This window comes from Pseudopodoces humilis, chromosome 3 (genome assembly GCF_049639895.1).
Source record: "Pseudopodoces humilis isolate 2021_Gansu_Grassland_sample_001 chromosome 3, ASM4963989v1, whole genome shotgun sequence".
Taxonomy (NCBI): domain Eukaryota; kingdom Metazoa; phylum Chordata; class Aves; order Passeriformes; family Paridae; genus Pseudopodoces; species Pseudopodoces humilis.
The window spans coordinates 9,015,056-9,041,719 of NC_142202.1; the positions used below are offsets into that span (position 1 = coordinate 9,015,056).

Here is a 26,664-nt window from a genome sequence, read left to right on the forward strand (position 1 = left end):
ATATTTCAGCAGCTGCCTCTGGAGAGGCTAAAATATCGTTGCAGGAGTCAGGCACTGCCAAGAGAAGGACACACAGTACTGAAGATGCACACCACTTCCCCCATTTCATGAGGAGATCCAGGGCAGCAGCCAAAGGAGTGTTATTTTGGATCCTTCTGTAGCAGCAAATAAAGAAAGTTCAGCAGCGCCCAATGGGACAGACAGAGGCAGAAAGAATTTGTCCCAACTGATCTGGACACTCTTTTCCTACTTTCTGAAGAAAGCATGGGAGGTCCCTAATCTGCTCTTGCTGCTAATGGCTGGAGATAACAGTGGCTGTACTGCCTTAGGCATTTTTCTCAAGGATCTCATCTGTTCCCTTGAGTGGGGACAGTAGATGCATTTCCATAGGTTCTCAGTCCATTCCCTGGATGAAAAGTTACCTACTGTCCCAGTTAACTCAAAAGGACATCTCTGGGAAGTGTAGCTTAATCCTGGAAAAGGCCCTGCTGTGAGGAGACGGAAAGTAAGATTAAAGACAAAAGCAGCAGCAAAGCTGGACCACAACATCTGATTGAAATCTCAAGTTTTACTCACAGTTTACTGAAACTTTCCCCCACTTCCAAATTTTCTCATGACATTGAATTGCTCCATCAACAAGTGTAAAAGGAAATGATTAATTTACCCCTCCCATCCAAACTGATTAGCAAGACTTCCATATCTCCAGGACATGCGTAATGAATGAGCTTCCTGTGATTATAGCCAGGCACACTGAGAGGACTCTGGTGTTGGCATTGACACCACTGGATCAAAAGCTGTGAGGACCACACAGAGTATCTGCTCATCAGAGACAGCAGCAACTTTTTAGCATGGTGAATGATAACCCCTGTAGTCTTTGACATTGTAGACATTAGTAATCTGGACTAAAAAACAATTTTAAAAAAACCTGTTTCACACCACACAGTGCATTAGACTAATGGGAAAACACTGGAGTTCTGGATTCCCTCAAGCAGGCCAGAGCAAGGGGAGCAATGCCAGTTTGGTCTTCCTTTACAAAATGTGAAGTGCAGCTTGCTGGGAGAAACACGAAAGTAATCAGAAGCTTCTATCTCTCAAAAAGACAAAATGCTGCCAGCAATTAATGGATGGTATCTTGCTTTCTTACACAACAAGCCTCACTCCCAGTGAGACGGGAATTCAGCATGAGCTGGAAGCTGCAATTTCTGACAGCTCCTTCTCTTGTGGTGGCATGGTTCCCAGTTGCTGATCTTACCATGTGCCAGGCAAAAATCTGTCCTCTTGCTATCTTTGGCCTCCATGCTATCAAATGCTGACCTTGATTCAGAGCTGCTCTGGTTTGAATTAAGTGGCATCACAGCCAGACAGCAGGGCTTCTCTGCATTAATGTACTCCCTGTTGCTAAAAAGGATGGGAAAACCAGGCTGGAGATCCAAGCAGGGACATGATGGTCACCCTTCTCTGTCCGGTCCTTCAGATCAGATGTTGAGCCAAAGCCTCTTCTCCAGCTGCTTTCAAGGTAGAAAATACAAGCTGCCACTGTCACTCTCAAAAGAATGAAAAATGAAGCTCAGCCTTAGCACACAGGCCAGCATCCCCCTTCCCCCTGGAGGAAAATGGTTTCTGTGTTAAACTTTCACAACTAAACCCGAAACCCAGAGATGTTTGTTTTAGGTTTTGTTACAAAGCTAGAACACAGGCCAAGTTTGGGGAAAAAAAAAAAAATCCGGGCAAAGTTTCAAGCATATCAAGACCGATTTATGGTTTTGAGTGGAAACCCTACTCAATTCACTACTTTCACAGAGGTTTGATGTGAAACCAGGCAATCTGGCAGCCTCAAGCTGACTTTTGCTTCAGGTTACACAGAAAATCAAACCCAGCACATCTTCCCAAGTATCCAAGCCCATAGCATCCTTATAAAAAGAAACAAGTCACAAACACCAGTGCTCTAGAGCTCCCATAGTTGCACAGCAGTACCTACAGACTGGTGTCACTCCAGTCTCACATAAGCAATGTATCTGCCATCAAAACAAGACTGAAATATATGGTGAGAGTTTTTAATATAAAATGTGTTATACAGTTCAAATTCTAGTCTGTAATTTTTAATTTGTTGGAATTTCCCTCCCTCCATTTCCTTTAATTGTTTGTTTTGCTTTTAATCTCTTTGCTGTTTTGGTACAGTTGGCTTTTTATCAGATTTCAGACCAAAATTCTGGTGGTCTTGTATCAAAGATGGTAAATTGTTGCAGTAATTGAGAACACTGTTGTGGCACTGATAGTAATTCACAATTTTACTGAACAATAAGGTGTGTGCCTTACTACTTGCACATACTGCATATCTCTGAGCTTTCTCTTCTTCTGCCTAACACTGATACTTGTGGATTTGTCAGACTTGCTTTCAAAATATTAAGCAAAAATGTCCATTTGGAAAAAGTGATGGCAACTGTGTCATTTTTAGATGGACAGCACAGGAGTCAGCCATTCACAGAGGCAGAAGGAAGGCTGAAGTAAATAATGAACAACCAAATCCATTATTTAATGATCCTGTACCTGGCTTCTACCATTATTTCCCATTGTTAAATGTAACTTCTTGCCTATCCTTTCCAGCCCTCCATTTATCAAGTCCTACTTAATACCTTGTAGATGCAGACAGTGAGGGTTCAGGCATCCCTGAGTTTGAGGACATGCTCCAGACATGGGAACATTCTCACTAAGTCAGCACATCAGTGTTAGGGCTGTGCAGTCCGTGCCTTATACAGATGTATGTGTGTGCTTGAATGCACACTGGGAGTAGACTTTCATGGGATTAGCCACTGGGAACACTAAGTGCATGCTTAAGTTTTTGTGGGCCTGCCAGGCCTATCTATTAACAAAAGAAACAGATACATAAATACTGCTTTGCACATATCCAGTCCCCCATCCTAATTCTTTGTATTTTCATCAGGTTAAACTTTGCAGAAACATATTATTTCATGACAAAAACACCATAAGGAGCAATCCTTTGTACAGGGTATCAAAGAACCATCTTGAGACATGGCTCCAGTTGAGCTGGCACGGAAAAGGTAAAGCATCCCAGCCACGAATCCTCCCCAAGCCGGCAGGAAGCCACAGGGAAGTTTGCTTGCTGGAGCCAGGCTCCTGGAAATGTGCTGCTCTCTGTAGTGGTTTCGACAACAAAAAATAAACCAAAAAATATGACAGCAAATATGATGGGATTAGCATATGAGTCGTTCTCTATGCTGCCTGCTTGCTTTGCTTCAATAGATGCAGGCAAATTGTTTCATAGCCCCCTTTTTCCCAGGTCTTTGCTGAGCTGGGCTTTGCCTCCCAAGCAGCCCTTTCCCAGAGGGAGGATAGGGGTGGAGCTGCACATCCTTCTCCAGCTGCAGCTGTGCTGCTTGAGTTGCTCCCACCACCAGGCCCCAGAGGTCCCTTGACTTGCTCTCTTTAAAATCTGCTCTTTAAGCCATTTGTCATGTCCATTTTCACCTTACTGTGACAAGGAACTGGAGAGAGGCTGTGAGCAGCAAACATCCGCCTGCACCGTCACAGGCACGGCTCCCACTGGCCAGGGGAGCTGGATGCTTCGGCTTCCTTCTCCGGGACACCTTGAGCCATGACAGCCACCTCTAGGTAGTTTTCTGAGCTGGGGGACAAGGGGGATGCTGGCCTGTGTGCTAAGGCTGAGCTTCATTTTTCATTCTTTTGAGAGTGACAGTGGCAGCTTGTATTTTCTACCTTGAAAGCAGCTGGAGAAGAGGCTTTGGCTCAACATCTGATCTGAAGGACAGGACAGAGAAGGGTGACCATCATGTCCCTGCTTGGATCTCCAGCCTGGTTTTCCCATCCTTTTTAGCAACAGGGAGTACATTAATGCAGAGTGGATTTTGCCTGCAATTCTTCACCTCTGCATGGACTTTGTAGGGGGTTAAACTGAATTAGTGAATAGCCCAGCACTGCCAAGAAATCTGAGTAACCCCAGCCCTCGCCAGCCAGAAGGCAGTTTGTGTTGCTAGTGTTTTATGTATCCTTCCCAAATTTACCAGTCTGTGTGATCTTTTCAAGTGCAAATCACCTGAGGTGACTAAGGTTAGGAATGAGTTTCTAGATTTTAATAACAACGGCCAGTTTGTGCACGAAGCTGCCAAGTAGCAGACCAAATTCCTCCCTAATATAATCCAATTGAAAGGAAGGTTATTCCAGTAGGGTAATTTTTACTTCTTCATGCTAGGCACATGCCATTTCTTAAAACAAGTTTTCTATTTACATTTAAAGTATACTCCTCAGAAGACAAGTGAGTCAGGCAGCCACACTGTCTACTAAGACTGACTGAAAAAATGAGAAAAGTTGTCCAGCTGAAGTACAGCTGGACAACTTTTCTTGTTCTTATTATTTGATGCCCTTCAGGATATAAAGAAAGTCTGTGCTCCATTGTTCCAGTGACAGAATAAGGCCTGCTGAGACCCTACCACTTTATTACAAAGCATCTCATGATGGAGCAAACACAGAAGGCCACAGCTGGCCAGCTCTGGGAAAATCAGAAAAAGGGGTTTCTAACTTAAAATGGCTTGAATTCAGAATGTCTGTCCCCTGCTAGTCAATGCACACCGCATTATTTCTTCTTTGGGAAGGAAATGCCTGTCACCTAAGCTGCCAGTTACCCTACATCTGGTTTTAAAGGGCTACTGCCTCCACAGTGGATGTTGTGGCTGCAAAGAGAAGCTCTAGGACCTGACTGTCCACTGGACATCATAGTGCAGCGTGGTACCCCTGGACCAGCTCCCCCTGCCTCACTGCGCCAACAAGTCAGGCAAACACTTGTGCTGCAAACCACATTCTGCTTCAGTCGGTTGCTTGGGTTGTTTCCCTCATGCCTATCAGCATCACCTCTCTTATCTGGAGTGAGCACAAGGCATTTTGCTCCTCCATACACCCTGAGCCTGCCTGGAGAGCGAGCAAGCCCACATCAAGAGCAGAGGGGTAGCAGCTCCGAGAGCACCTCCCTATCTCCATAGCCCTAACAGGGCAAACCCACCGAAGGAGAGAGCCCTGCAGATCCCCTGCAGGAGACAGGGTGCACAAGAATAAAACTAGTCCCCAACATCCCTGGCATGACCCAACACATGGGCCCCAACACCTGAGGCCTGACAGCAAACAGAAAACCCAGGATGCAAGGCTTGTGACAGTGATCTGGCTGATGGAAAATCAGCCCTCCAGTGGCACAGCCACTTAAAACTGAGCACCCTAAACCTTCACACATCCATCCCCTGTTGCCTCATCTCTTTCCTCACTGCTGTTTCTTCAGTAGCTTTGCTGGGAAATATGAGAGCGCTGCTTATGCTTTTGCCTTCAGCCATACGTTGGCCTCTGCCCCAGGTGTTGTTTTGAGCCCTGTCCTGCTCCCCGAAATCTCCCATTCCTCAAGCTACATCTTCCTTTTGTTGTTTCTACAGAAGCAATTCCTTCAGCAGAAATTGAACAAGGCCAAAAAAAACCACAAAAAAAAAAAACCACCAAAAATAACCCCTAAAATATCTAAGGAAAAAAAGGACAAACCCAAACCATGCAGTTTTGGAGTTTCCAAAATGAATGAAACATGGCAAACATTTTCAACTGTACCCAAAAATTTATGGAGGAAATACATAAATATCTACATTTCTTGAAAGAAATTGTTTTGAAAATGCCACAGCATTCTGTTTCACTGCCTCTTAAACACAACCCTCTGATTTGCTATTTGAAGTGGCATTTTCCACTCAAAAGAGACGTGAAATAAAAGAAAGTGTGAGAAACAAGAGGGGTAACCTCAAAACAAAATGTTACATTCAAAACGCAATTTGGGCTGACCCAAAATAACACATTGGGGTTTTTTCCCATTTCCCCCAAGCAAAAACAAGTTTAAAAAATCTATTAAAAAAAAAAAAAAAAAGGAAAAAAAAGAAAAATTACCTTTGCATTGATGCAATCTAGTTCTTTTACTCTCCATTTTCCAACTCAGCCCCTGAACTGAGGCAGCTATTATTTCCCCAGGTCTTTCAGAGGTTATCTTCTCTGCTTTGTGCCTTCCTGACACACAGTACATGGGCAGACATGGAGTGAGCAACAAACCTTTGCTCCTTTGGGCCAAACTGAGCCCTCAGGTACTCCATTTTACTCCATCCTTAACTTCTGCATAAAAAGTGAGTCAGTATTATCCAGGCCACCTGACTTCAGAATTTCAAGAGCTTCTAAAATTCTCAATGCAGATTCTGTTGTCACATGAGCGTGTGAAGAAGGCAGGGTAAGGGCAATCTGTTCATATTTAATCTTTCTACCTCTGTCACATTTACTGTGTGACTTTGGTGAGTTGATTTGCTCCCATGGCTCAGTTTACCTAATGCAGAGCAGAAATGAGCTTTATCAGCACAGCAAGCTGCTGTGCCTACTCATGGGTGAGCTCTCCTGAAAACATCACATTAACCACTGCACTAGTGTGCAGTGAAGTTTCTTTCCCTCTACTCCACCATCTAAAGAACTCCAAAAGGATTTAGTGGTCTAAACCTGCCTAACCATGTGGTCTCTTTTGTGATGTTACTCTGCTTGCAAGGGTAGCCAAGCTTTGAGAAAAACATTTTCTTCCCTCCCTGCCTTTCCCCTTTTCACTTTTGGGTTTTTTTTTGCATCTTCCTCTGTGGGTTTCCGGCAGTTCCTTACAGCCCCACAACAGACAGCTGTGCTCACTGTACCTGTGTGTGTGTGTGTCTGACTTTTCCCCCCACCAGGAGATTTGTCTACAAGATAAGCACCAGCTTGCGGAAATCCTGTGTCACCGATTTTACAGCAGCTTTTTGTACTGGGGATCCCAGTGATATTTTTTCCTTCTGGAAGTCTTGCTGACAGACACATCCATTTATTTTACACCCCTTGGAAATGTGAAGTAAAGATTTGGGTGCTTTACACCATCTCCACAAACACTGGAGGCTCCACCAATGCTCTGTGGTTTTGCTTACTTTCATTTTCACATGGTCAGGGGAAAGGTGGTGTCTGGGTTTTGGCCAGGGAATCCTGGACTGAGGTTCTGCGTGACGCACCCTAAAGTCACTGCATGCACAGGAATGATCCCTCTGCATGGGATTTACAGGGAACTTACCCTTGAGAACTGGGAGAGCAGGGGTATAACTGCAGTGAAGTTGCAAAGCTCTTGGGTGATAACTTTGAAGAGGGGAAAGGAGCAGTGAAGGGAGGATGAGTTGAGCAGTGAAGGGAGGATGAGTTGAGGAGGGTGGTGAGATGGGTGAGGCACAAGTCTCCCATGGGAGACTCCTGTCTTCTTGATGTGGAAGATCAGGTCACTGCAGATGAAGAAGGGCTTGCTGGGGAAAAAAAAAAAAACATATCCAGAAAAAAAAAAAAATGGGACAAAACAATATCCCAAAGATGCTTGTTAGGACTTCAGAATGGACCCAGGCCTTGGACATCTGGTTATCCTGAGCTAGTGGGGTGCAGAGTCCCTGTGGTTTTAGAGGAGTTCATGGGCACCTAAGAACAGGCAGCCACATTTCAGCCTTTCCAACAGAGCCACCTTAGTGCCTGGAATTGCAGCCTTCTCCTCAACATCACAGTAAAACTTCCCAAGACTGACTCCTAAATATTGGTAACAAAGACACACATATACACATAAGAAGACAACGCCAGGCTCTCCTTTTCCTGAAGCTGGCACTGCATATGAGACAAAGATGTTCCAATTCCACTCCAACTGAACAGGTATACACATGCATTTCTTTTCCTAGTTTACAAAAGAAAAAAGTATTTATTTGGCTTTTGTTTCAAAAATCACTATGCTGTGACATTTTTCAGGAAAATGTTTCAATTAGAGTTTTATTGCTCTATATTTTTTTTTCCAAGTAAGATGGATTTAGTGTCTTGTTCCATATACTCAGCAAGAGAGTAAATCAGAAGTTTTAGGAAACTGGGAAGTCTCAAGTGAAAATACCTGAGTACCAAGAAAAGATTTAAGATTGGGGGCATGGAAGTAAAAAGAACATTTCCTTTGGGAGGAGAAGCTGCAGTTTAAACAGAAATGTCTTCCCTCAGCAATTTTGCATTGCTGGCAAGCTGGGAGATGCAGCCCAACTAAAAGAGGGAAACCTCTAGGACTCGATGACAACGTTAAGGAATTCCAGAGACCCTCCTACAGGAAACAAAAGTCAAAAAATGAAAAGGAAAGTGGCCAACAACACCTTTCAGTTAAAAACTCCCTGTGATTTCTGCCATTGTTTTACAGACAAAAATGCCAAGGGAGACAGTGTATTCTGGTGGCATATATTCCCATATTTCCTCTTCCTTGTGAGCTTGGCTAGGACATTTGTGTTGAGCCCAGTAATCCCACAGGAGGCTGAATAACATCTACTGCAAGGTCTAGACATGGGAGAGCCTTGTGCTTCCCAGGTTAGCCCAGGATACTCTCCAACCACAGCACTTCAGGAGAGGGATTGCCAATATCCCATACTTGAAAGAGATTGTGAAAAAAATCTTTTCTCTGAACAGCTGCAAGTGAAACTGACATAGAATAGGGGCAGGAAGGGAAGACTCACTCAGGCTGAAGTTTGGGGGGGTACCTCTGATTACCCTCAGGCTAATAAAGCTGATAGCTCTCTGAAATTACTGTTTGGTTCCTGGGAGCCATGGATGTGGAGAAAGAATTTGGCATTAATCCCGTGAACCCCGAAAGGAGGTCTCTGATTCTGCAGGGGTGCCTGTGGCAAGCCTTGCATGGCTGCAGGGAGCGAAGTTAAAGGCCAGCTGCTGGTCTCACCATGGAATATACATCCAAAATAAATGTGCAGTGGTCTTACTCCTGATGTATATCACCATACCAGAGAGGAAAAAAAATTCTCCAATGACTTTAATTAGGAGAAAGACATCTAGAGCTAATCAAATAATTCTTTATGCAAGGCATGGCCAGCCCTTCTCAGCCTGCAAACTACTAAGCAAAATTTTCATGCCATGGGGAGCCACCAGATTCTGATCCCTGAGCCTGAATACCATGCAGAGGAGGAGCTGAGAGGCAGAAAGTGAAAGCTGCCCATGCCTGAATTCTGCATCTCCCTGGGTCACGTTGGGTGTTGGACCACAGGGGCTCCTGCACAGGCTCACATCCACCAGGCAGTCGGCCACCCCTGATCCAGCACTGGGCTTCATTTTCACAGTCACACACATCGCCAAACATCGCTAATTCAGTGGGAATTAGAGGCTTTAAGATCCGACTTCCATGATTCAGAAGCTTACAATTTTGTGGGACGTGGGTGCGCTTCCCTCACGTGGGACATCTGAAAGGCCAAGGCTTGCTCATCTTCAAAATTACACGTAGTGTTTGGATATCTTTCATGTCGCAGTGCAATTTCCAGGATGAATGCATGTGCTGCACCCCTTTATGGTAAGTGTGTTTTAATTTAGGCCTCTGTGATGTAAGACCCTGAAAAGTGCATTTAAAATTGAAAAGGCAGCTGGTCCTCAATACTAAAGGCACAAAGGCGATACCACAAAACATCTTCTGAAGGGTGTGCCTTCTTCAAACACACCTTCATTAGAAAGATTAAAATTCAGAAGAGAGACGGCACATGTCTTACAGTCATTATTAAAAAACAAAACCAAAAAAGTCAGTGGAAGCATTATAACTATGCATCTAAGTTTAGTTCTTTATCCAAGCTGCATGTTGGCACAAGTGCAAAGGAAAGGGCTCCTGTTTAGGCAGCAAGTATTTGTAGGTGAAAACACTACTTTAAAGGGTGAAAAACGTGTTTCATCTCTAGAGAGTTATTTTTGAACTTGGAAATCAGGGCATAAAGGATTTTCCTAGGGCAGAAATGCACACTGGAGCACTTTTACTCAGGCCACACAAGGCAAACAACTACAACCATGTTCTGTTTGATGGGGCACCTTCACAGCAGCATTTCATTTTAATCCATGATGATATAAACTATAAGAAGAGAATTTGCAGTGTGCTATTTAGGCTTGAAGCATTTAACTTTGCTCCAAAATTCTTCTAAGTTTGGAGTAATTCTGGTATGTCTCAGAAATATGTTAGAATTTATTTCTGTCCTTTCCAACAGTAAATTACAGAGGAATGGAGGGTCTCAGGTGATTTATACATCACACACAGCCAAGCAACAAGACACACACAGTCAAGCAAAGAGAACTAAACTCAAGTGGATGTTTTCTTCCTGTCTTAAATGACTCCCAAATGCTCCTGAGTTCGAGTCCTCTTCCTGGCACCAGGTATCTCCTTGGGCTGTAATTCCTTCTGTTGTAATGGAAGACCAACAGACTCCTCCACCCCTACAAATGACTGAGAAGGACAAAAATTAGCATATAAGATCAGACATGATTATACTGATACCCTAACTAAATCAAAAGTCCCAATATATAACTTATTATTAATTTTTTTTCAGGATCTTATGTTTCTCAGTGATTATCTCCACCCCAATACTTGAAAAATCAATAGAAGAAAATACTGTGTAACGAAGTGCCATTGTTAAAAGCCCCTTTTGGGGTAGTTGTGTGCAGCAAAGTTACTGCAGAGCTTCCACAGCTTCCTGCAATAGGAGACATTATGATCAAAGAAAGCCCTGGCTGTGATTTTGGTGATAGCTAAATGGTAGTGGCACAAAGTCCTTACCACTGCTTGCACTCCTGAGAAAGCACAGGGAAACAGGCTCTGGTGACCTTTCTCAAAAGGTGCCTTGCTCATACTGTTAGCAGGGTACCTCCATCTGCAGGGGGGAGAGAATTGACCTTGCCACAGGAAAGTAGAAATCATCTCTGCTTTCTGCCTTCTCAGGATTTTAAAGAAAACAGCCATCCCTGTTTCTTTCAAGAAAACAAAGACTTGTCCTGCTTTGCTTGCAAGCCAGAGAGAGGCCAAAATTTAGACTGCCATTTCACAAGACTTTGATCAAGTCTTGTGGGAGAAATTTCACGTTTGTTACTTTCTTAGACTGAAAACCATCAAAGAGAAGACCCAAATCTCTTTAGAGCTGAGCAGGAACCAATTTAAAGGAAGTGTTTCAATGTCACAGCTTTCCAGAGTATTTTGTGCAGCAACAAATTAAATACTGGTAGTGTGGCCATGTCTTTGGCACTAGGAGAAGCAGTTATGTGCAAGGTATTGCATCCAGATCATGTGGTTATAGAGCAGTTATTTTACTCCTCTGTGAGTGTTGGACTACAACTCCCATTGTATAGAAGGAACAGATCAGGTGGGAAAGAAGAAGCAGAATGCAAAAAATAAAGGAAGAGCCCAAACTCTGTGATATGTTTGATGAAGACAAAACTGATAGTATTAAAAAAATACCATCATTCACCAAAATGTCATCTTCATAAGCTCTCTAGCTCTCTTTTAGTTGTTTGGGTTTTTTTTTAAATGGTGACAAAATGCAGAGATTCGTGTCCACACTGAACACATGACCATGAAGTCATGCATGGTTCCAGCATACGTGTGTGCTCTCCACTGTGTGAAACCAGGAGGCAGGGATTTACCATAAGTCACTGAAGGTCCATAATGGCTGTTTAAAATAAAATATCTCTTCTGGATCATCTGATCCTGCTTCCACTGCCTTCAGTGGGGCTGAATCAGGCAGTTATCATCAGTGCCATGTAACTCCTCCCTTTCAAACCATCCCTCCAGCCATACTTTGTAAAGCTGCAGTCAAATAATTATCATGTGTAAAAGTACATGCAGGAGGGGATTAAATTCTCTTCCTAAACATAGCTTACAGCACATCCATTTAAGTGTAAATGCTGGGGTTTCTAGACTTGAAGAGAAAAAGAGAATCAAAGGCAAATGTTTACCTGCCATGGATATGGAGGTTTCCTTCATAGTCTCTTCAACTTAAGTCAGGTACTCCTGGTTAGGGAAGTGAAGCTTATTTTTCAGAATGTTGTCCATTTGCTGTTTTCTAAATAATTCTTTTTGGTCACACTAAACCTTAAATTAACCCCCACTCCTACCCGCTTGCAATTTTAGCACGATGGCATTAACTGCAGAAGGGACAAAAAAAGCCCTTCAGCTGCCACTTCAGCACGCCCCATATCTTGGATTGTTTTTACTTTCAGCTTTTAAGGCCAGAACAGGCATCCAGCAATAACCAGCCCTTTTCTGATTCCTCTAAGAGACTGGAGAGTCTACTGTCTTAAACAAGGGAGTTCTGTGAGCAGGATCAAGCTTGTGCTTTTAGTCTTGTTGGTGTGAAGCTCTCATAACCTGGGCTTGCATTTCTGGGCTTTGTTAAGCCTGGCAGAAAACACTGCTGGGGATGCAGCTGGCAGTGGGCACCTGGAAGACCTTGCATCCAGTACCTGCAAATAGCAGCTTCTGTTAACAACCACACACAGAGCAGAGCTGTGAGCCCTCAATCCCTTCTAGATGGAGCTGGCATCCATACTGGAGTATATGTGCAGTCCCCAAAGGTTTTTGTGTGCAGTGACTAATTACTTTTCTCCTTAGAACTGGGCAGGGAAGCATAATATGTGTGTGATTACCAGAACATAAAAGGAGCACAGGATTATTTTCCATGGGAATCCTTGGGAACATCTTGGAGGGTGGCTGTCTAAAGAGGTGTTCTCTTTAGGACCATTAAACTCCCCTCCCAGCTTCTTCATCATGTCCTGCGATTTATCCCAAAGCTATTCCGTGGTGCATGGGGTTAACCATGAGCCTTCTTTAGCTCTAACTCTCCACCTCTGAGTCCTTCCAGGACACTCATAAGCCATGTGCTATATTTGCCTAGCTGGAGTTGTTATGAGGATGTTGACACAAGGGAAAATATCTGCCTGGAGAAGAGGGTGGACTGGCACCCTTTGAAATTAAATATGGCCACGCATCTGCAAAGGACTGAGTGGGTCAGTGTCACTGAGCAGCCCTGAAGCCAAGGGCTGTGTAAATGAGGATCCAGGCAGGCTACATACAACTCATTTCCTCTGTGTACCATACACCATCAAACATCTGACCCAGCCATGTCAGCATATCCATATTTCAAATGCTTAATTTAACTCCAGAAGCCTTTCCTGATTGATACCTGTGCAGGGGTTTCTCCCACAGACAGGTCTAGACTGGGTAAACCTGCAATTATAACCACTCAGACACTGAATAGGACCCTGCACTCACAGCAAGACACCGGATGCAAAAAGGAGGTCAAGCCACAAAAACTGGTTTTGCCAAAGTAGTCACTCAACTGTTCATCATGTCACCTGCTGAGGCTGATCAAAGAGCTTTGCAATAAAGGGGATGTGGTGTTCAGAGGGGATGGTCTCACAATAGCTGTGAGAGAAAGGGAGGAACACCCAAGTGAAGTTTGGCTATCAGAAGGCAGCTTTCTGAAATGCATTTAAAGGTTCAAACCTAATTCAAATAACCGTCAAGGAGGGGAGGAAAAGGTGTGCACAAGTCCAGTGTTTTTCCAAGAGCCATCACTTTTGTGCTCCCTGAAGTAAAACCAGATTATTTGGCATCTGTTTATTCAGTTCCCATGAGGCCCTGGAAACAGCTGTATCAAAAATGCAGAAACCTCTCAAGGGTGGAAAGGCATCTCAAGAGAAGAGCAGCCCTTCCCTCATTCCAGAAGTAGCCTGGCTTTAGGACTAATCCTGAGGTTGCAGTGACACTTGCAAAGTTCCTGCACACTTATTTTTCAGTTTGATGGGCTGGGGCATGCTGAGTCAGGAATGCACAGGAGCAAAGCACTGCTGCAGAACTGGCAGCAGTAAGTGAAGGTTTCGTCGCAGTTTTTCTTTCCAAGCATTCAGCACAAAAAGGTATGCAAAAAAGTTCAAGAAGCAGCGGTGCACCCATCTCTTCTTGAGTCCATGCCAGGGACTTGACTCTAGTGGCACTCCCAAAACCATCATCCTGCACCACTATGTGTGAAGGAATCACCCCCACCAACACTGCTGCCTCACTAAACCTGCTAATGCCACCCTCTCACCAGGGTGGAATTTGGGGGTGGGAAGGCTGAAGTGTTGAACTCAAGATTAGAGCATTTTCCTGCTATCTGCACCACAAAGACAATGTGTCATGTGCTTGTGAGACTACGATTTAGGTTTGTTATCATCCCTTTATATCAAAAGGAAGTTATGCACACAAAGGAAACACCAAACCACCATGTCAGGGGGGCTATAAATCACTTACTGCTGAATATTTAGAGGGCAACAGAGTGCCCAGTAGGAAAGCAAAGGTTTCGAAAATACTGCTTTTCCTCACCATCTTCCCCTATTTCAATAAACTTTGCTTTTATTTTGGGAGAGGATGAAGGAGAGCACGAGGTTTGAGGAACATAGCTACGAATGACACCAGATTTGTCCCATAGGCATGACTCATGCCTGGCTGTGTGCACTGGTCAATGCCTTCCCAGCCATCAGCACATTCGTTGCTGTTGCCCAAGTTGATTCCACGGTGTCCTGAAAAGCCATACAGCTTTCTAAAAGGCAACAGCACAGAAATCACCTTAATGCTGCCACTTTCTGTCCTAGTAAAATGCAGGTTCACAAAAAAACAAAAAAAAGGAGAAGTGGGATAGTCAGCTCATCTGGCAGCAAGGGTCCTTTCTGCTTGCCTGCTCTGGTCTTAGCAGCCTCCAAAAGGACATCCTGGGAAGACTGCAAGGAGCTCTCCACATCCTCTTCCCCTGGCAGGTGCCCAAAAGCATCCTGACAATTCTCCAAACCATATGCTAAAATCCCTCTGTATTTTCAAAAAGCCTCTGTATTTCCAAACTCTGTGACCTCCCAAAAAGTGTCGGCCCTGAAAAGACTCTACCCTACCTAAATGTGGCAGATTGTTTCTGTAGCTCTTAAATTCTGAGCAATTATGATGGGGAAAAGCACAGATGTAATCATTGCTTTTAAAATATGATTGCTGCTTGAAATAATTATTGGGGTGGGGGGTAATTGTCTGGAGGATGGCATGATTCAGGACTGCTGACTTCCAGTCCTCACTCATTCAAAGTCACCAAGTGAGTCAGTGGAAAAATCATTGACTTCAGCAGTCAACAGGGTACCAACATTCATATTTAGGTTCCTAAATCAACAGTGTGAAAGATTTCAGCTCAAAGGCTGAAAGGTTTTACAAGTGAGAGCAAGTGAAGGCAGAAGGCTACATTGCAAGCCTGCAGTAAATGCCATCCTAAACTCTGACACTTCAAATTCCAGTGGTTCTCACCCTAAATAAGCGCTAGCTAAAGGTGTAACAGCACTCAGGGAAGTTTATTCCAATCCAAGCAGAAGCAAGGTTCTCTGCAAGAACTAAAGTATTACTCTGCCAAATAAATGTTTCTTTTGAATTTAAAACACAGGACAGTCATAGCAGGCAAATTGTTAGTATGCAGGAGGTGCTGCCTTGAAGCTCTGCCACCAAAGACTAATTAATTCTAGGTACCTTAACAATCGCATCACAGGGAAGCGCTATTCTGTGTCTGAGCAGGAGCTCTGTATACAAACAATATAACACACAAACAGAAATCACACCTCTGAGAGAGAGCCTTTTCATTCAGAAAACTCAGTCAGCTCAAAAACGCTACTTACAAGAGCCGGCACGGTAACCTGAATATTAGAAAAATAAAATTCAATACTTGGGTGAAAGTAATACTAAGAGGTTTTTGCAGTGAGTGAGAGAAATCATTAAGAGACTAAATCGCTTAGCAGCTTGCAAATTGGCAGGACAGTGGAAGCAGAGATCAGAGATCTTGCAAATCCACAGGAAATGACTCAAGAAGCTAGATCAAGTAAAATTTCAGCTTCCAAGCCTCAGACACGTTTGCTTCTCACCATCAGGGTAAATATGTGCACACACAACATAAGCACATAAAAATACATCCAGATCACACAGACAAGCTCTCAAGTATTAATCAGGCAGTGATTAATACCCAGTCCTCCTCAGAGGTATAACCATTATAATGGCCTTTTAATTACATGATTGTGCCCTGGGTTTTTCACGCAGCTGTAACTCTCCCCATATTCTGCTTCTGGTGTAACCAACTGCTAAATGCCACGCTCCCCACTTCAGGCACATCAATGTTCCTGCTAATCACAGAAATTTTTGGCATGAAAGATTGTGAGGATGTTAGGGGTCTGTGTAATCTCAGCATCCTTTGGGGGGAAAAATAGACATAGGATGGGTGGAAATGTGTCAAATCATTACATCTGGTCTTTTATTGTACAGCAGCTGAAGACGTTCCTGCCATTTCCTTGCCCCCAACCGCTTACTCCTGCCCTGACACTTCCTTTTGCTGCCAGCTCAGCTTTGCCAAGATGTTTACCATGCCATTCTGCAAGCTGGATCCTTGAATAACTTTCCAAAAGAAAGAGGTATTGGGGGGTATTATTAGCTGGGACCATTTAGCAGATCCAGCAGTGTCACTCCTCAGCGGGGGATGCATTAGCACAGCCGAGGGGGTGACAAACTGTGCTTTGTAAAGGAATGGCTGGGAAGGGAATGGGGGGATAGGCAGCATTGCCACCCAAAAGAGCACCCACAGTCTGCCAAAGGGAGGGCAGCAGGCTTGCACTCTCACACATTATCTGGTGTTAGGGCCAAACCTCTAGCAGTGACAGGAGCTTTACTATAGTATTGTGCCACAAAGCTGCAGATTCTGGTACCACCTCCGAAGGACATGCTGCTTCTCGCTGAGGAGAAGACCTCAAAGCTTTCATCACCTCTTGCCTCCATCTCAATACTAGCAGTCCACAAATTTCTCTCCGAGTTGCCACTTCTGCTCCTGAAAAGAAAATTTACAGCACTTAGAAACTGAAACCCAGCAGAGCAGAAATACAATTTCCACACCAAAATCTGAAGGCCCCTTCAAGACTAAATCCCACAGACTAGACTTGAAAGTCAAATCAGTATGTGACTCCCTTAGGAGCTGCAGCCATATCGAGACTGAATATCCCAAGGCAGTGAGAGCAGAGATGGCACATCTCCCTACCTGCAGCGGGAAAGGGATGCTGCAGTGGAGGGGCCTGCAAAAGCTGGAGTGAAAGGTGATGTGATCTGGTGGTACAGACAGATTTCTTCTCCCAGGATTAACTGATCACAGAGAACCCAATGGAGGAAGCAAAACCAAAACTCATGACTAGTTACTCAACTTCATGGGCCAAACTATCTTTTCAATAGTCAGCTCCTGTTAGTTCTCCTCTGTGGACCAAGCAAGTCCTGAGGGCAGATGTCATGGTGTAGCTATGAACACGACACAACTTGGTAGAGTGTTTACAGTCATGGCACTGTTCAGTGCAGTAAAAAACATTTGAACTGACCCACGAGAAAAGCCATACGATGTTACCAGCATGTTAGCATGCACCCCACAGCAATTCTGAATGTGGCTCTAAGGGGGGGATTTGAGCTCTTGTAGAGGGCGAGGTGGGGTGGGAAGATCACAAGGGTGGTGAGAAAACAGCACCTGAATCTCGGGACATGCTGCTACGGGGACAACATTGGCTCTCTGGGCTTCTTCCACTGACCAGCTGCCAGCCGCTCCCTGGCACACGGCATCACTTTATGGAAACACTTCCTATGGGTCTCATCAGCCAGGATGAGGAGCTGCACCGAGCCAGGCTGCCCTGGGCTGAACCAAACCAAGCTGAGCCAGGCTGGGCTGAACCCAGCCAGGCTGGGAAAAGTCAGGTTGAGGTGAGCCAAGGTGTCCACAGAAGGGCAACAAAGTTGCTGAAGGGTCTGGAGCACAAGTTTCATGAGGAGTGACTGGGGGAGCTGCGGTTGTTTGGCCTGAGAAAAAGCGGCTCAGGGGTGACCTTATCACTCTCTACAACTACCTGAAAGGAGCTTGTGGCTAGGCTTGGGGTTGGTCTCTTCTCCAAGTCAACCAGTGACAGGACAAGAGGACACACGCTCTGACGCTGCACCAGGAGAAGTTAAGGCTGGGCATTAGGTGGAATTCCTTCACAGAATGGGTCATTACACATTGGAATGGGCTGCCCAGGTAGGTGACACCACGTCACTGCCCCTGGAGGTGTTTAAGGGAAGACTGGACGTGGCACTCAGTGCCACGGTCTGACACCGTGGTGTTCGGTCGTGGGCTGGACCCGATGTTCCCAGAGGTCTTTTCCAACCTAATCGATTCTGTGATTTTTGAGCGCGGCCTGGCAGGGCTGAGCCAGGTCCCGCTGGCTCCGGCTGCGCAGGGCTAAGCGGGGCCGGGTGAGGCTGAACCCGGCGAGCCGGGCCGGGTCGGGCCGGGCCGTACGGCACAAGCCGCAGCCGGGCGGGCCCCGCCGCCCCGGCCGGGCCGAGAGCAGCGGCGGGCGGGGCGCGGGGGCTGCGGCGCGGGGGGCGGCGCCAGCGGGCGGAGGCGAACGCGGCGGGACCGCACCCCGGGCGCTGCGCTGCGCCGCGGGGGCTCGGGGGGCCGGGCCGGGGCGGCGCCACTGCCGGCCGCGTCTCCTCCTTCCCCGCCGCCGCCGCTGCGGCTCCCTCCCTCCTCCCTTCCCTCCTCCCGCCCGGGTCCGGCGCTGCCCTGCCCGCTCCCGGCGGCCGCGGCAGCGCCGCCGCTTCCTGCCGGGGCTCCCCGCTCCCTCCCTCCCTGCCCGCTCCGCCGCCCCCCGCGGCGCCCCGCCATGGCGTGATCGCGGCCATGGGGCTGGCCCGGCGCCGCCGCCTGCCCCCGGGCGCTGCGCCGCTCCCCCGGGCCCGGACCCCGCGCCGCCGCCGCCGCCGCCGCGCCCCGCCGCGCCCCCGCGGCGCGCTGACCGCCGCCTCTCCTCCTCCGCCCCCGGCCGCCGCCCCCCCGCGGCCAGCGCGGGCGTAGGCCCCCCCCTCTCCCCCCCGCCGCCGCCCCCGCTCCCGCGCCGTCGGGCCCGGCGCGGCCGCCAGCCCCGGCCCGCCGCGGCGCGGCCTCCCTCGCCATGTGAAGCTCGGGAAGATGCGGAGGCGCAGCCCGGCCGCCCGCGGCGAGGGATGAGCCTAGACGGGGAGAAGATGACCGAGGAAGCCTACCCTGACGAGTGAGCGGGGCCGGGGGCGGCGGGCGGGTGGGGGGCACGGAACGGGGGGCGCTCTTTGTTGCCCCGGCGGGAACCGGTGCGGCTCGCTCAGCCCCGAACCCCGTGGCGCGGAGGGACAGACGGACCGGCCGCGGGCGGACGGAGGGACGCGGACACGCGCGTTCGTGTGCGCGCCGCCCGCCCGCGCATCCGCCATTTCGCGCTCCCCCCGGGCCGCGCTCATTTGCATACGGCCCTTTCATTCATAAAAACCCCCGGGAGGGCGGCGCGGCCCCGCCGGGGTGCGGGGCCTCGGGGCACCGCAGGGAGGGGGTGCAGCCCCGCGCCGCCGCCGCTCCCCGCCCCGGCCGAGGGGCTCGGGGCGCCCGGCGGGGGCGCTCGGAGGCGGAAGCGGCGGGGAAGGGAGGGGGAAGCGGTGCGCGCCCCCGCCCCGCAGCCCCGGGCCTGGGGAGGGTCGGGAAGCGGAGCCGGGGAGGGGGGACACACGACGTCGCGGATCCCCGCCCCGGCCGCCGCCGTTTTGTGAATAGGAGGGCGGCCGCCGCCGCCGTCACATGACGCCGCATTCATAAACCCGGTTCACCGGCGGCCTCCCCATTCACCGTCACCCCCCGCCGCCCACCCCCGCTCCGCAGCCCTCCCGCCGCCTCCCCGCTAATAAACCCCCCGGGAGGCCGCGCCGCGGCTTTCAAAATGCCCGACGGTGCCCTTTTCCCCTTTTTTAATGCTTTCTTCCCCAAAAATAAAACCTGAAGCTACTGCGGCGGAATGGCAGGAAGGGCTCTTTCACGCCGTGCTGGCCCAAGGGCTGTTCCTGGCTATCTCCTTCGGGGTTTTGACAGTCAAGAGGAATGACTCACTGGCGTGCAGGACTGGGCTGGTGCCAAGCGCCATAGGATGTACCGTGCTTTAAAACGACTCCTTGCAGGGCTTATAAAGCAGCGTCGAAATTGTGCAACTTTTTCGCTCGGTTTTGAGGTCCGAAAAAATCCTAATTGGTGGCGTGTGTCACGCTTGGAGCTTCACCGTGGTAAACTTACTTTAGGGCGATATACTGGAGAAATGTGAGTGGCGAAGGAAATGGCTTCTGCCCCCAACGTGTGTGTTGAGAGGAATTGTTATTTTGGCAGCTCTTAATGAAGAGACTGTAAATACGTGTTTATATGTAGCTTCTAAAATTGTGGTTATTTTGAAGTTGGTAAGGTTCTTGCAAAAAATCCAAAAAACAAAACAACCCAAAAAAAAAACCAAACCAAAAAAGAAGTAGTTGCGTGCAGATTGCCATGACATAACAGGCTGGAAAAACGTGACCAACTCATTTCCAGTGAAAACCTGGTTCTTCACTTGGTTTGGTTTGGTTTGTTTTTTTTAACTTTGTAAATTGAAGAAGACGAAGATAAGTGGGTCCTTGTCTCTGAGTTTGAGAACACGGGGCTAAACCTAACCCAATTCAGTGGACAAAAATCTGGCGCTCACCGGCCTTCATCTTGAGGCAAGGTACTGCTCCAAAGGTGTTTTCCTGCAGGGCTCGGTGCAGAGGTGAGTGTGTTGGTATAAAACACCAAGCACTTGGCTCTGATGGTTAGCTGGGGATTTTTTTTTTCCCTAACTGTAGGCTGCAGTTTGTTTTGGAGTGAATTCTTCTTCCACGTGCTGCTGCACTGCCATAATGACAGAGGCTTCAGCTAATGGTTTTCATGTGTGTGGAAGCTCTTGGGTCATGCCACTTCTCCTGGGGTCACCTGTCAAGCCAGCAGCGTTGTGCTTTGGTCTCTTGGAGGTGGGGAGTGCTGGTGACCACAGGGAGCTGATACCCAACCCATTCCCGGGCCACTGAAAGCTTTTTTGTTGGGGTCTGGGTGTGTTGACTTTCAGGGTCAGTGATGCCTCGTGGTCCTTACCTCAGTGCACATCCCAAGTGGCTCTCCTGGAGGCCGTGTTGGGCTTGTCAGAGTTGAGTGCAGGCCTTGGCTTTGTAGGGCACGGAGAGGTGTTTTAGGTAAGCCATGGTTTCCTCTGTAAGCTCCTCGCTTCCAGCCTTGCATTGATTGATAGCGTTGCTGAAGTCGGTGACTCATGGGTTGTTTTTTCATTTCAGTGGTGGGTGAAGTGATTTGATTTTTTTTTTTCTCCAATATATATGGTGTTAAAAGAAATAAGGACAGGCTCTCCTGATAAGTTTTCTCAAGCTGTCAGAACAATGGTAGTATAGCGCGCTATTTGCCCTAGATATCTGGCTTTAATTTGCATAGCTATTCTTGTTTCACTGAGTGCACTGTGAGCAAATGTTAACAGCCAGATTACAAAAAAAAAAGGACCACTGTCAGGATGCCTTTTAAAATAACCCTCTTCAAGTAAATAACAAGGGTTTTTCGCCCTTTTTCTTCCTTTTTTTTTTTTTTTTTTGGTAGTTTCTTAAGAACGGCTCAATTAGACTTTGAGTCTTGAGGTAAATTTATAAAACCGAGGAGGGAGACAAAACAGGGCTTACGATGCTGGAAACTCATCGGTCCCTTCAGAACTGCACCATTTCGGATCGATACTTAGAGGTCAGTTTGTCATTGCCAAGCGAGCGCCTCTCTCTGCATCTCTGCCTTTATTTCTGCTTCCCTCCTTGCCCCTCGCCCAGCCCGTGCTGCCTCGCACGTCGCAGGATGGGGGCAGAACGGGGATGCCAGGTAATAAATCAGCCTCGAAGCTGCGGCGCTGGACCTGAGCCGTGCGGGGATTTCAGGCAGCGCTGCACCCAGAAGATGGGCGAGCCTCTCCGAAACCATCCTGGATGGGCTGCCCGTGGCTTTTCCGCCTGTGAAGAGGAGGAGGATGGAGCTGAACCCTTGAAGCTGTTCGGTTCTGCCCAGAGGCTGCCGCCTGCTCGTTCCAATGCACAGTTCCAAGAAAGTCACAGGAAGTAATTAAATGGAAAAGGTCAAAGAACGAGGAAGTGTTGGTCCTCAGCCTTTAGCTGCTTGGGATGGAGCCGCGATGCCCTGCTCGGGCTGTGTCCCGGAGTGTCCCTGCCGCTCCAGCGCACGCCTGATTTATTCCAGCGAGCTGGGAGCGCTCCTGCCAAATGTTTGCAAGTGGGACTGGTCCCCCGGAGGTTTTTAACCAGCTGGGTTAAGTGACATATGTGTATAGTCGCTGTGGTGGTGTCCGGGACAGCAAAATGTGGTGTGAGATCACACCGATGTATTTTTCCAGACTAAGGAAAGAAAATTAGACTTAACTTGCTGGTTCTTTTGCTCTTCCCAAAATCTCACTTCCTTCCACCTCTGAGCAGACACCAGCGAAGTTTCCTCTGAATACTGAGTCCATCAGTATTGCAGTTTGCCCTTTGTGCTGAAAAAAATTATTCCCCCCCCTCATTTTCACTACATTTTTCCCCCATTCTTATGATTTTTCTGTACGTATCAAAGGCAGCTCATTCAGCTAAAAAATTTTGCTGCAAGTTTCAGCCAGGGAGGAAGGCATAGGACACACTGTGTGTTATGACATTATCGTTCACAAATAGGACAGGAAATGAAGGATTGCCAAAATATAACTGTTTATTTCTTGGCCTGAAAACATGCCTGTTTAAAATATGACATGTAAGTAGCTGCTTTGTTTGGTCTCTGGGAGAAGTTGTTGTTTATAAGGGAATAATAGATCTGTCAGATGAAGAAGAGGGAGAAAGAAAGGAGGGATTTACCCTTTCTACTCTTTCTGCTTGTTTTGGAAATGCCTTGAAAAGAAGTTGTAGGTGGAAGATGTATGGAGAGGGTGTTTGGTCAGACAGCTGGAAGGGAAACATATGGGAAGAGGGTTGCCACAAGCAGAAGGGAGCTGCATTTTAAATTTCTCAGCACGTTAGACCATGTTATGGGCCCATGCAGCCCATAGATAACCCAGATGCAGCACTGAAAAAGAGAAACCAAGCCAACCTGCCTTTGGGCCAGAAAGTGGGGTTTTTGGTACAGCTCCCCTCCTCGCAGAGTGTGGTGGGACGGTGTTTGAGTGCGGCACAGATGCTGCACCAGCAGTGGAATCATCTTTGACCTGTTTTTGCAGCCTGTTTTTTATCTCACTGAGGCACACCCTGGAGCGTGGGTTAAAAGGTAGGTTTTATCTACCTGTTTAATTAAATCCTGAGGCTGCAAACAAAAGTGCGTTGTGTGGCAAGGCTCACTCTTAACATGGGCTTGGTTTGCTGTTAGCCGGATTTAAACCACAAAATTGTTTCCTGTCGGCCACCAAATTGCAGGGAGATGATGGTAGTTGTACTCCTTCTTCTGGACCAGGCTGGAAAATAGGAGCTCAGGAATGAGACACAGCTTAACTATTGGTTTCAATCCCTCCTTTTTCTTTCTTACATGCTTGAGGAATCGATAAATTCAATTTCCTTCCCTCCGCATAATGGACATAGGAACTGCTCCCTACAACAAATCCATTGAAAAATGTGGCTTTTTTTTGTTTTCCTTTTTTTTCCCCTTTTTAACAGCACGAGGTGATCTTTCTTGAAAGAGCTGTGCAAGGGTGGAGAGGGCACAGAGATCAGTGAAACTAAAAGTACAGCTCTGGAGACTGTTTTTGATATATGCCCTGTTTGCTAAGTGGAGCATTTGATTTTTGGAGAACTTAGGCTTCTAAAGCAGTGTAGAATTTAAAAAAGAAGTAAAATGGAAAAGGTCAGTTGACTAAAAAAGGCACAGATAGACTGTGGAGTTGATTGACAGGAGATAGGAACTGCAGCAGGTCCCCATTTCTGTAGACTACCAAAAGCAAGCAAGAAGCTGTTGTCACATAAATTCCAGCACTGGAAAGAGAGGTCTGCTCCAAGCCTGGCAGCAAGCAGAGCAGAGCAGCATCTCTCAGCATCTTTCTTGCACTAGCCATTTCTTTCCACTTTTGCCATGGGTAAACTCAGCTGATGATTTCTAATGATTTCTCTTTTTTCTTTTTTCTTTTTTTTTTTTTTTTGGTTTATTTTCTTACCTATTGGTTTTCTGCCAAGATCTTCTGAGTTTTCCTTCCTTCCCATTTCTCTACCCACGTCCACCCCCTTTCCTTGTCAAATTTCCTTTAATCATTTATTTTTCTGGTGCTTGCTCAGTGCTGTAAACCTGACCCTCTCAAGCTGCAGAGAAATGCAGCTGGGCTGTGCTGGCCACCTTCTCTCTGTGTCTGACCCTTACCTTGGGTTTTGCATCAGCTCTTGGGAGCAAAGGCTGGGTTTGCCCATGTGATTTCTCAGGATTTGGTTCCTTGCAAGGCAAGGAAAACCATCTGCTGGCCCCCACTGCTGGATGAGTGGATGCCATGGGGCTGCAGGATGGAGCTGGGATGAGGGGCAAGCCCTGCTGATGCAGCAAGAATGGAAAAGCAATGTACTATTACTGTACTTCTGCTCACCAGCACAGCGGTTCTGGGAGGCGTATTGCCATCAGTCTTGGTACCCACAAATGCTCCCAACCTCTTTTTTTCTGCTCCAGCTTGATGTCAGACAAGTGTTGTGTGGGCAGGTGGACATCATCTCCAAATCCAGGAAGATGTCTTCACTCCATCTCATTTCCCTTTCTCCATTTCCCTTTCTCTGCACTCTCAAGGGTGTTATTTTGCTTCTTGCCTATTTTATTTCTATTCCTTCATGTGTCACACCTGTCTGGAAGCAGGACTTCTACAACTCATGCCTCATGGCAGTATTTTCCCCTCACATCAGGAGAAGGTGATCCCTATAACATGCACCCAATGTAGCCAGTGGAGTAAAAGACTGTCTACCCCATGCAGCAGAAGTAGATGCTTCACCTTAAAATAAGGTGTTTTTTATAAAAAGCACTATTACAAAACCTGCTTTCAAGGCTGATGGAGACCTTTCTGCCAACAGCCAGCAGGTTCTACCTGTTGCAGTAGGTCTAAAGTGAGTTTTAACCCAGATTACTGTTTTTGTCTCTAGTCTGCTTGTTCTTACAGTCCTTGAACAACTTCATTCTTTGACTTCCTTTGTTTGCAACTTGCACTTCAAGTACTATGTTTTGGGGATATGTTGTGTTCTCCCTCCACTTTGTTCTCAACTCCTACGTGTAATCAGAGAGATCTTGAGTCTATCATCTGAGTACTGCTGATGGCTATTCCAGCTAGGAAGGAAACTTCTTACTGGCAAGCTTGGGGAGGAGGGCTTACGGGACTTTCTAAGAACAGAAGTTGATTTCCCCATCTGTGGTGTTTTCAAAAGTGGGATTGCAGGGTTGCCCAAAGTGCTTGGACTTTGACAGCAGTGTCTGGCAAGGAGAAAAGCATTCCATGACCTGAAGACTGAGATGGTGATGAAGCTTATTCCTTGCTAGCTAGAGCTTTTTGTCTACAGAAACAAGGAAAAATGCAAGCCAGAATTAGTGTCTTCAGTGAACTACTCAAAGGATTAATGGGCTTTCAGAAGTAACATTAGGACTCATTACCTGTGTACATCTTTCCCTAGGAACAGAAGTGTTTGTGTCTTGTTAAGACTAACCACTTCCCCCTCTTTTTTAATAGGAAGGTTGAGTTGGTCACTGTTCCACCTCTGCTGCTGCTCTTTGCCAGACTGGCACTGATGGCGCTGGGAGATGTGTTGTAAAACCTGATAGCGTCTTTTGATCCTGTGTATGGGAAACACATCTCCCGGCTTGTAGGGACCTGTGCTGCCGTGCAAGGACAGGAGCACGTTCTGCACATGCACTCAAGTCCCGAGGAGGTCTGGAAACACTTAGGTTGTTGGTTTTTCTAACTGCATTATACATACATCCTGTTTGGATAGTCCCATTACTTTTCTTGTTAGCTAGAAGTGGCCGCTTCCCTCCTGTGCATTAAAATGTAGAACATCGCTTGCTGAGTTGAGAGCAAGATTCGTTTCCATTGCAATACTTGAAATACGCTGAAGGCATTTGTACAGCAGTCAGAGTTTCAAAACACTGTGGGAAATCACAAAGCTTCTTCCCTAAACACTGGAGCCTGTTGCAGCACCACAGTTCGCCTACCAGCTCCTTGCTGGTCCTCCCCTCACCTGCTAAAAAAGCCATTTCTTAAATGATGTGGTTTAATAGGAATTAAGTTCATGTTTAGGATTAGTTGATGCCACTAGCAGCAATTAGTATCTGAGCTAAAGCACACCTGTGTAGTTTACCTTTTTTGTTTGAGTCTCTAGACCATTTTTTCTTATTTATTTATTCCCATACTGGTGGTGGAAAGCATTTTTCTGGGGGACATACATGGGGTTAAAGAAGGGTCTCCTTTCTAGTTTTCTTCCTTTAAATATTGGCAGTACTTCCTTTTCTGCAGCTGTAATGACTCCTAACCCATAGCATCTTCAGCAGGTCCCTGTTCCGAGGGGAATGCTGCCCAAAAAGAAAGATACCCATCATGATCACCCCCCTCACTAAAAGCAGAGAGCTCAGCTTACCTCCACTCGCTGCATTTCTTTGCTGACATGTCCAAACACTCCCACCTTGAGCTTCCAAGTGCTTGGAAGGCATGCTGGCTGTTTACCTGGTTTTACAAGTGGAAAGGTATGCCCCGGAGCTGAGAGGAGGTAACTAATGCTTCAAGTTGCAGCACAGAGGGAAGCATGTGCTTTGCCTCAAGTTGGGACAGAAGGAGGCGAGGGGCGGGTGAATAGCTGGGATCATGCCTTGGTAGAGCAATCAGCATTCTGGGCTCATCACCACATCC

General features: G+C 47.1%; 1 protein-coding gene and 1 pseudogene across 1 annotated transcript in view; one reads left to right on the top strand and one right to left on the bottom strand.

The window, feature by feature from the left end:
* Positions 1 to 11,383: 11,383 nt before the first annotated feature.
* Positions 11,384 to 19,210, bottom strand: LOC148184570 (uncharacterized; annotated as a pseudogene).
* Positions 18,868 to 26,664, top strand: part of SPRED2 (sprouty related EVH1 domain containing 2) — a 58,259-nt gene continuing 50,462 nt past the window's right edge. Inside the window, exon 1 of the mRNA XM_014254706.2 lies at positions 18,868 to 18,981. Within this exon, the coding sequence (XP_014110181.1) occupies positions 18,935 to 18,981 (47 nt within the window). The 5' untranslated portion in view covers positions 18,868 to 18,934. The remainder of the gene's footprint in view (positions 18,982 to 26,664) is intronic.